This window comes from Formica exsecta, unplaced genomic scaffold, assembly GCF_003651465.1.
Source record: "Formica exsecta isolate Colony F162 unplaced genomic scaffold, ASM365146v1 scaffold45, whole genome shotgun sequence".
Classification (NCBI taxonomy): domain Eukaryota; kingdom Metazoa; phylum Arthropoda; class Insecta; order Hymenoptera; family Formicidae; genus Formica; species Formica exsecta.
The window spans coordinates 1-11,438 of NW_021851737.1; the positions used below are offsets into that span (position 1 = coordinate 1).

The 11,438-nt window shown below is 38.4% G+C and overlaps 1 protein-coding gene across 1 annotated transcript; it reads left to right on the top strand.

Moving 5' to 3' along the window:
- Positions 1-6,639: 6,639 nt before the first annotated feature.
- LOC115240770 lies at positions 6,640-11,417 on the top strand. The gene is made up of 2 exons (XM_029816124.1): positions 6,640-7,051; positions 11,182-11,417. The coding sequence occupies exons 1-2, from the start codon at positions 6,640-6,642 to the stop codon at positions 11,415-11,417; spliced, it is 648 nt and encodes a 215-aa protein (XP_029671984.1).
- The last annotated feature ends 21 nt before the right edge of the window (positions 11,418-11,438 follow it).

An 11,438-nucleotide genomic window follows, 5' to 3' on the forward strand; every position in this document is an offset into this window, starting at 1 on the left:
AAGAGAAAGAACAACGGGGTTGGGTGTACTCAGCCTCCGCCGGGACTTTACGGCATCTCGAAGAGCGCTCCTAGACACAAAATAGAGGTACACGGGATCGGGCGTGCTCGACCCCGCCGGGAGTTCTCGGCCCCTCGCTAGCTTTCCATCCACCGTGTCTATCAGCATTATTCTAGTGGCAGGGAGTTCTCTGCCACCGATGGGATTTCTCGTCGGCCGATACATTCCTGATTCCGCCACCCGCGATCCAGATACGCGAATTACAGCCGACAAGTACACGTACGGACAGACCGTTAGCCACCGCCATTAACGCGCCCAACGCGCAATTATTACGGTCACGATAAATCCCGCGCCGAGGGCCGACCTGCGCCCTACCGATCGACATCCGAAATCGATACCCGCGTCGAAGGACCGCCCACCAACGCGGCCGCAAAGGACCACTCGACCGCTAACGGCTCCTGCCGGATTTACGCCGCGCGATCAAGAATCGATACTCGTACGCATCGCCGATGTATTCGCACATATACCTGATACGTGCTCGCACACATACATTATACGTACTCGCTCAACTACATCATACGCACTCGTCACTGTCACTCGTCTCGCGCGCACATACAAACACACCCCTCGTAGAACTATACATACACTCACGCTGTACAATCACACATCTACACGCAATAAAGTACATTTCTACCAAACATCCATTCGCATTCGTGTCTCGATACCACTTTCACGAACCCAGGATCCCGACCGAGTTATCCGTCGCCCGCCTCGCGAAAGCGGCTTGTTACAATTGTTTATAGTGCAAAGAGTTCCAGAGCGTAGGCGTTTAATATTACGTGAAAGAAAAGAATTGTGGAGTCCACCGGACGTAACATACGCTTTCATTTATAAAAAAGTAAAACTGCAAAATTTTTCGTGATACTTGCGGATAGTTGAATCAGGTATAAAATACACACACACATATCTGATAGTAAACATATATAGAATAGAATATAAACATCCTGTCATAAATGTATAGAATATTTTCTTATCTTATTTATAGAGACAAATAAAATATTGCAAAAGTAATTTATGCTATGTGTAAAAACAAAACATAACATTGCACACATATAAAAATATTTTATATTTATGATAAGAAAGAGATGTATGTATTTTATAATATGTTTATTATAAGATATGTGTGTGTTTGTATTCTATACCTGATTCAACTATCCAAGTATCACGAAGAATTATGCAGCTTCACCTTTTTATAAATGAAAGAGTGCTACGCTATATAATGTTGCACTCTGGAAAATTTAACTTATACCTGTCAAAAGCCACTATGGATAACTGCGAGCAGTTATCGATATAGAAATATAGACATACACATCAGTTAATATAGACATACACATCAAGAATACATATTTGAGTGCATTTGTCAAAGGAGTGTCATATAGTTTGTCATATAGTTATTTGTCATGCATCATAGACAGTTACAGATAAGTATAAATAACATTGGTGAAACGCAGTCTGTAAGATTAAATTTCTATTTATTTTTTTAAATAATTTAAAAATATACATTTATTTTTTAGTGGAACTAGAAGAATTTTCCAAGCTGTTGATAAGATTTTGACAAAGCCTGTAGCAACATGTTTATTGCAAACCAACATATTGTAATTAATTCTTGTTTCAATGCTAATGCATCGCTTGAAATAGATGAAGCATGTTTTAGTATAGTTAATGAATATAATAGATCTGTTATTTTTTTCTACATGTATCGTGAACGGAGGTATATGATGCAAAAGTCTCAATGTGAAAATTTTCATGTAAGAAACGTCCACGTCATCATCATCATCATTCACGCAAGTCCCCAATGCGCGAATTTTGTACGGTTGGAGCCTTCGACATAAGATAGCGCTAGCGGCACTTCGTGATGTTACTGCTCGTATCCATACCTGCTTTTGACAGGTATAGGTTAAATTTGCAATGCAAGAGTGCAGTGTTATATAGCGTACGCTTTCATTTATAAAAAAGTAAAACTGCAAAATTCTTCGTGATACTTGCGGATAGTTGGATCAGGTATAAAATACACACACACATATCTGATAGTAAACATATATAGAATAGAATATAAACATCCTGTCATAAATGTATAGAATATTTTCTTATCTTATTTATAGAGACAAATAAAATATTGCAAAAGTAATTTATGCTATGTGTAAAAACAAAACATAACATTGTATTACATATAAAAATATTCTATATTTATGATAAGAAAGAGATGTATGTATTTTATAATATGTTTATTATAAGATATGTGTTTGTTTGTATTCTATACCTGATTCAACTATCCAAGTATCACGAATAATTATGCAGCTTCACCTTTTTATAAATGAAAGAGTGCTACGCTATATAAAGTTGCACTCTGGAAAATTTAACTTATACCTTGTGCTTTGCATACGCGTCGTAACGTGGAAGCAATAAGCGATATTTCGTGATATTTATTTCGCGATATAAAACGCACGATGCTAGCGAGCTAGAGATAAGACAAGCAAGCGGAGAACAAGCGTCGAAAGGTCGAAGAGCCGTCGGCTGGAAGAGTGGGGGGAGCCGAGCCTGAGCTCAGAGGTAGGGGGAAGAACCACTCGTGGCCCGCGGGCTGCGGGTTAGACAGGCCTGATCTATATTATCTGCATCTCTTATGTTGTAAGCTATAAATATTTGATGTTTACGCGACACGTGACAATATTAGAGAAAGCTAAATACACGCTATACATATTACAAAGTGAGTGAAAAAGTTGAGTGAGAAGAACATTGAAGCATATTCGCAGTTTAATATTGGGATCTGCTCCATATTTCTCCAACTCATCATCAAAAACCCGGTAATACAAAAACAATTTTTTATATAGGTTAAATTTAAGGTTATCGTTCTTTGTTTCGTCGTCTAATTTCGCCGTCGATAAAATTCTTGTTATGGATAAAGGCGTTTGGCCAGATTAGAGGCAGATGCATATTCTTTTAGTAGGTTATTACAGGCAAGACAAACCTTATCTTGCAATAATGCCAGTACAATGAACTCATTGAATATAAAATCTAATGAAGAAATTACTGCAGAGATGAGAAATGATAATAATATTGCTTACGTATCACCAGATCAAAAGAATAGAAATGATGACGATGCATTGCAACTGAATTCTATTGAACGTGATGTATTATTGCATGACTCTATAGAACCATCAATAAGTACAGATATTAGTGATATAGATGATAACTTTTTTGAAATGAGCAATAACTCTTTAAATGAACACGCAGATAAGAATTTTAATAAATCTGTAGCTGCGTGGGCAATAAAATATGGAATTACACACTCTGCGCTCATAGAACTTTTGAAAATTTTAAATACTTTTACAAATACTACGTTTCCGAAGGATCCCAGAACTCTTTTACAAACTCCTAGAAATACTGATGTTATTAAAATGGGAGATGGTCAATATTGTCACTTCGATATTGAAAGTATTATAAAAAAAATGATAACCGACATAAAAAAAGTGGTATGAATATTGCCACATTAGATTTGTTAATAAATATTGATGGAATGTCTATATCTCGATCCTCGAAAGGTTGTTTTTGGCCTATCCTTGTATCAGAAAATCTGTGTGCTAAAGTATTGCAGGACTGTATTATGGGTATACGAAACCAAAAGATTCCAATGAGTTCTTAAAAAGATTTGTGTCTGATATGAAACCATTAGTAACAACAGGATTTATTGACAATGGAATAATAATAAAAGTAAATTTAAGTGCATTGATTTGCGATGCACCAGCAAAATCATTTGTTCTTGGAGTAAAAAGCCATACAGGATTTTTTAGCTGTACAAAATGTACCATAAGAGGTGAATGGGATGGACGTATATGTTTTCCTGGAGTAAATGAGAACATCTCTTTACGAACTGATTTAGAACTGGCAGATAATAAATATATGGGAGAATATCAACAAGAGAAATGTATATTAAAAGAAATTGACAATTTTGGATTAGTTTCTTTTGTGCCACTTGATTACATGCATTTAGTTTGTTTAGGAGTGATGCAAAAATTAATAAGTTTATGGTTAAAACATGTATATTCAAAAAGAATAGCCAAAACCTTTTGCAAACGAGTTTCTCAACTGCTCAAAAATATAAGATTGACAGTTCCATCAGAATTTAATAGAAGGCCTAGATCTCTGAACGATTATAAACAATGGAAAGCTACAGAATTTAGAACTTTTCTTGTATATTTAGGGCCTGTTGTTTTAAGAGATATATTAGATAATGATATGTATAAAAAATTTTTAACGCTTCATGTTGCTATTTCAATATTATCGAATCAAGCTTCTTGTAAGGAAGATTATTATTTAGATTACGCTGAAAATCTATTGAAACATTTTGTTCATTCTTTAGCAAAACTATATGGTAAAGCACATGCATCTCACAATATACACAATTTATTACATCTTGTCGCAGACGTAAGAAAATTTGGAATATTAGACAACTTTAGTTGCTTCAGGTTTGACAATTATATGTCAAAAATTAAAAAATTATTGAGAAAAGGAGACAAACCATTGCAACAACTTTCACGAAGATATGGCGAAATTGAAAGTGTAAATAAAAAATATGAAAAAATAAGAAGCGCTTCATTATATTTAGAAAATAAACATTTTGATGGTCCTCTACACCAAAACAGTAATATTAAAGGTCAATACAAAACGTTGCGCAATTCATTATATACGATCCGTTGTAACGATAAAAGAAACAATTGCTGCATATTAAAAAATGGAGATTATATAGAAGTGGAAAGCATTAGTCAATGTGCAGATGAAATAATATATATAATCGGGAAAAAATTATTGAAAGTACAAGATTTATATGACGTGCCTATGAAGTCTTCACTTTTACAAATAAATATTGTGAATAAAAATAACGAAAAACAAAATTTAAATGCATGGACCATTGATAATGTGACAGCAAAAGCTTTGAAAATTTCATATGGCGAACAGTTTGTCATATGCCCCTTAATACATACTTACAAAAACTGATATACGTAATATATAATATGTAATATTTACAACATGAATAAGAATACGATTCAAAGAATAGTTATAATTATATTATTTGCAAATTCTGTTTGTGTTCCTATAAAATGAAATTATTTTTTTTTGCTCATTCTATATTTATATTATGACTATCTATACTTTCAGCAAAAATATGACTACATTGAAAGCTTATACAATAATAGAATTTGAGGATGGCCTGGCAATAGTGCCTTCACATTGGTTAAGCGATGATGAAACAAAATGCGCTTATCCCACTTTTCGGGATCCAGCAAAAATAAAAAAAGCTGTCGCGTCACAATTCTTCCCTGAAGAAAACAATCCGAACTGAAAAATATATGATGCCTTACGGATTTTTTATAGAACAAGTTCGATTCAATTCTCAAAAATTTGATTATTATATTAATTATTTATAAATATATTGATTTGTCTTTTTTATGATGTTTGTTTGTATTTTCAGATTCATATGAAAAAGCAAAAGAAAAGCTACTCATTGCTGAAAATGTATCAGATTTAACGGCTGATGAAAATACAGAAGATGAGATCAAAAGACAAAAAATGCGACAAAGACAAAAAATCGAGACATGTGCGAGCTAAGAAAAATTATTCTTCGTCGGAGGAATATGAATCCGATTCTGGCAAAAATAAAAAAGGAACAAAATTCATACCTTTTCCGACAATTCCAGAGAAATTATATATTACGAATAATAAGATTTCTGCAAGTCAGAAGTTTCATACTTCCATACCATCGTCATGTAATGTAGAAAGATCAAAATCTGAATGTCAAATGAGTCCTGCTATACATACTAAAAATTCATGTGAAGAAGCAACAATAAATAGATATATAGAACGGAATTTATCGGATGAAAATAGTAACTCATACAATTTTAAGATTGGAAAATATAAAAATATGTGTACTGAAAACAACAATTTAATAACTACAGAAAATGGTTAGTGATTTTAAAAATATAGTAAGATATAGTAATATATAGTAATAAATAGTAATAATATATTTATTTATAATAAAATTTGTTAATTCATTACACCAGTGTTTATTATAATTGCAGGATATTTTCCAGCAAATTACACAGATGACATAGTCAGCAGCATACAGTATCACACGATTGGCTATCAAATATGGAATTTTATATTTATATTATGACTATCTATACTTTCAGCAAAAATATGACTACATTGAAAGCTTATACAATAATAGAATTTGAGGATGGCCTGGCAATAGTCCCTTCACATTGGTTAAGCGATGATGAAACAAAATGCGCTTATTCCACTTTTCGGGATCCAGCAAAAATAAAAAAAGCTGTCGCGTCACAATTCTTCCCTGAAGAAAACAATCCGAACTGGAAAATATATGATGTCTTACGGATTTTTTATAGAACAAGTTCGATTCAATTTTCAAAAATTTGATTATTATATTAATTATTTATAAATATATTGATTTGTCTTTTTTATGATGTTTGTTTGTATTTTCAGATTCATATGAAAAAGCAAAAGAAAAGCTACTCATTGCTGAAAATGTATCAGATTTAACGGCTGATGAAAATACAGAAGATGAGATCAAAAGACAAAAAATGCGACAAAGACAAAAAATCGAGACATGTGCGAGCTAAGAAAAATTATTCTTCGTCGGAGGAATATGAATCCGATTCTGGCAAAAATAAAAAAGGAACAAAATTCATACCTTTTCCGACAATTCCAGAGAAATTATATATTACGAATAATAAGATTTCTGCAAGTCAGAAGTTTCATACTTCCATACCATCGTCATGTAATGTAGAAAGATCAAAATCTGAATGTCAAATGAGTCCTGCTATACATACTAAAAATTCATGTGAAGAAGCAACAATAAATAGATATATAGAACGGAATTTATCGGATGAAAATAGCAACTCATACAATTTTAAGATTGAAAAATATAAAAATATGTGTACTGAAAACAACAATTTAATAACTACAGAAAATGGTTAGTGATTTTAAAAATATAGTAAGATATAGTAATATATAGTAATAAATAGTAATAATATATTTATTTATAATAAAATTTGTTAATTCATTACACCAGTGTTTATTATAATTGCAGGATATTTTCCAGCAAATTACACAGATGACATAGTGAGCAGCACACAGTATCACACGATTGGCTATCAAATATGGAATTTGTAAAGTCCTGAAAATTTCTTTATTTGATAGCCAATCATGTGATATTGTGTGTCATCTGTGTGGCATGCTGGGAAACACCCAGAGATAAGTACGTACCGATATATATATATATATATATATATACATACATGTCGATATATGTATATATATGTGGGTAGTATAGAGGCGTGTTCGCCTTCGGAAGATGGCGCGAGGGATAGGTAGAGCGTAAAGAGGTGAAGTCAATCACGAGACTTCTTTTCTAAGTGTAACAATAAAATATATTTACAGTATATGTACAAAACTTACTATACTAAATTCAGATGGCCCTGAAAAGGGCCGGTTAGGGGCTAACGCTGAGAGTGTTCCCGCTAAGTGATACGAGGCTCGGTGGTGGTTATTCGGAGGGAACCGATGTATGGTAGCACGGGCAAGGGAACGCGTCGAAGTGCCAGTGGAGTCCCGGGTGGCGTGTAGCTGCGTTCCTTGCAGGCTGTCTCCACCTGCGTGGCCGTGTCACATGTGCTGGCTTCCCAATCGCTGTCCGATTGAGTGGAGTTGTCAGTCTGCGTCAGTGGTTGATACTGCGTACCCCTGTGCACTCGTGTGGCCGGCTGTGATTGGGTCCCGCAATCTCGATGGAGGATTGGTGAGGCTGCGAGCGGTGACAAGAGCAGAGGTGGCAGGCCCCACGGCGTTGAGGGTGACGTGTATCGCCGTACCCGGACGTCGCACTGGCTCAGGAAGAAACGTGGAGGCCGGGTGTATTGCACCGGCGCCAGCTCTATCGGATGTAGCTTCCACTCTCTGTAGCTCGTGCACACTCGGTCGCCTGTAGGTCCTGGTGTCCTTTCTCCCTCACAGGGGGGCTGCCGTCTAGTCCCGGGTGAAGTGGGAGGCAGCTGTGGTCGAGGAAGACTCAGGTCCTGCGGTAATACTGGAGGCAACGTAGGCTGTCGCTATACAAAAGAATTTGTAGGCTCGGACTGACTATCGGGCAGGAGATCCTTCCCTCAGTCAGAGCGGGCCGCGAATCGAAGTCTTCTCGTCGTGCGCCGTCTTATAAACCCCACTCACTGGATTTCACTTGCTGGCGCCGACTCCCGCTCGTGGCCGCCTCACGGCGAGCCTTCGTGGCTCGCGCGCGGGTTTCATGTGCTCCGCGCGTGAGAATTCGTTCGCGCGTCTACCGGGTAGTTCGCGCGTAATTGTGGTGATTTCTCGAACCGCCACAGGACCTCCTTGGTTGTATGGAAGTCCCTTAAGTGTTGAACCTGATTGGCGGGCGAGATACTCGTCCGCTTCTTGTCGTGGCTGGTCGTACTGTTGTTTCTTGGTTGGTGGCTTGTGGTCCTTCTTCTTCTTCTTCCATGGTGTACGCTGGTTTCAGCCTGTCTATCGATACGTTGACTGTTTTGTTGTTCATCCGTATCTTGTATGTTTTTTCATTTCTGTTTAGCACTTCGTAAGGTCCGTCGTATGGTGGCTGTAGTGCTCCTGATGGTGCGCTGTGTCGCACGAAGACTTTTGCTGTTTTGTCCATGTCTTTGTAAATGAACGTTGCTCGTTGTCCATGCCTTTTGATAGCTGGACTGAGTTTGGTCATGATGCTTCGTAGTCTGTTCACGAGGCTGGTTTTGTCTTCCGCGTCGTTGCTTTTCCCTGCCAAGAATTGTCCAGGTAATCTCATCGGTTCTCCGTAGACTAATTCTGCCGTTGTTGCGTTTATGTCTTCCTTCCAGGCGGCCCTGATGCCCATCAGTACGACTGGGAGGATTTCTGTCCAGTCTTCTGTTTGATGGCATTTGATGGCTGCTTTTAATTGCCTGTAGAAACGTTCTATCATCCCGTTAGCTGCCGGGTGGTACGCTGTTGTCCTTATATGTTTTGTGCCTGTCATTTGCGTTAGGCGTTTGAAAAGATCTGTTTCGAATTGTCTTCCTTGGTCGGTCGTGATTCTTTCTGGAGTACCGAATCGCGCGATCCAGTTTATAAACAGGTGCTTTGCTATCGTTTCTGCCGTGATGTCTGTTAGTGGGATCGCCTCCGGCCATCTTGTAAAACGGTCTATTATGGTGAGGCAGTAGCGTTTGTTATTGGATGTTGGCATTGGTCCGACTATGTCCATGTGTATGTGCTGGAAGCGTCTTGTTGGTGGGTCGAACTCTCCTATCGGTGCTACGTTGTGTCGAGTGATTTTCGCTCGTTGGCATTGAATGCATGTTTTGGCCCATCTGCTGCAATCCTGCTGTATTCTTGGCCATACATATCTTTGCGATATTAGTTTCGCTGATGCCTTTGCTCCTGGATGAGCTAGGCTGTGTAGGGAGTTGAATATTCTCCTCCTGAATTGTTGTGGCACGTATGGTCGTGTTATCGGGGTTGACGTGTCGCAGTATAATGTTGTTGTCGTTCCCGGTATTGCGACTTTCGTGAGCAGCAGACTTTGTTTCGTACTCCTTATCTCTTGCATTTCTGAGTCCTGTAATTGTGCTTCTGCTATTTCTTCGAAGTTGACTGCCTCTTCTATTGCTTCTACTCTGGAAAGGGTGTCGGCTACTACGTTTTCTTTCCCTGCTATGTGGCGAATGTCTGTTGTAAATTGGCCGATGTACTCCAAGTGTCGTGCTTGGCGTGGTGAGCTTCTTAGCGGATCTTGGTCAAATGCGTAGATGATTGGTTTGTGGTCCGTGTATATAATGAACCGTCTCCCTTCTAGCATATGGCGGAAGTGTTTAATCGCTGTGTATATAGCCAGTAGCTCTCGATCGTATGGACTGTACTTCGTTTGTGGTCTGCTGAGTTTTTTGCTTAGGAATGCTAGTGGTTGCCATTCCCCTTTAACTTTCTGTTGTATGACCGCTCCTAGTGCTGTGTCCGAGGCGTCCGTCGTTACGGTCAGTTCTGCTGTTGGATCTGGGTGTGCTAGGAGTGCTGCTCTAGATAGGCTGTTTTTGCAATTGACAAATGCTTCTTCCATTTCTGGCGTCCATTGGATTAGTTGTTGTCCCCTCTTCTTTGGTCCTCTCAATACTTCGCTCAACGTTGCTTGGTCCTTTGCTGCTCCTGGGATGAAACGTCTGTAGAAGTTGATGGTTCCCAGAAATTGTCGCATGTGTTTGACCGTCTTTGGAGAAGGGAAGTTTTTGATTGCTTCCACCTTCTCTGGTAGCGGTCTGGTGCCTTCTGCTGAGACCAGGTAGCCCAAGAATTTAACCTGTGCGGCTGCGAAGGTGCACTTGGCTGGGTTAATTCTCACCCCGTTGGTTTCTAGTCGGGTGAAAAGTTCCCTCATGTGCTTTTCGTGTTCTTCTTCTGTTGCTGATGCTACAAATATGTCAACTATGTATGCATAGCAGAAGTCTAGTCCCCTTAATATTTCGTTAATGAATCTTTGGAAGGTTTGTGCTATGTTTCGAAGTCCAAACGGCATGAATTTGAATTCGTATAATCCAAATGGCGTGGTGATTGCTGTCTTTGGTACGTCCTCTTCATGTACCGGGATTTGGTTATATGCTCTCACTAGCGTTGAGAAAACTTTTTTCTTGTGCAATGTTTGCGCGAAGTCCTCTATGTGCGGTATCGGATAACTATCTGGTATTGTGCGTGTGTTTAATCTTCTATAATCTCCGCACGGTCGCCACGCTTCTTTTCCCTTGGGCACCATATGAAGTGGTGCTGACCATGGGCTTTTCGATGGCTGGATTATCCTTGTCTTATAAACCCCACTCACTGGATTTCACTTGCTGGCGCCGACTCCCGCTCGTGGCCGCCTCACGGCGAGCTTTCGTGGCTCGCGTGGTGCTCGCGCGCGGGTTTCACGTGCTCCGCGCGTGAGAATTCGTTCGCGCGTCTACCGGGTAGTTCGCGCGTAATTGTGGTGGTTTCTCGAACCGCCACATATATGTACACACATTACAATTGCCATTTTTTAATGTGTTTTTACTTTTACAGAATTTCAAAGAGAGGTCATAAGAAAGTTACAATTATTACTCAATAAAATGACTGTTTTGGAGAATAGAATGGTCTTATTGGAAACATCAAGCTTGATGCGGCATTGTAATTATGAAGCAGCCGATGTTATACAGTATGAGGAGTATGATCTGCCATTGGAAACTATAGCGGCATTAAAACATTTAGAGGAATTATTAAAAGATAGATCATTCGCAGATAAAATGGTAAGAATGTAGTAATATATATAATATAATATT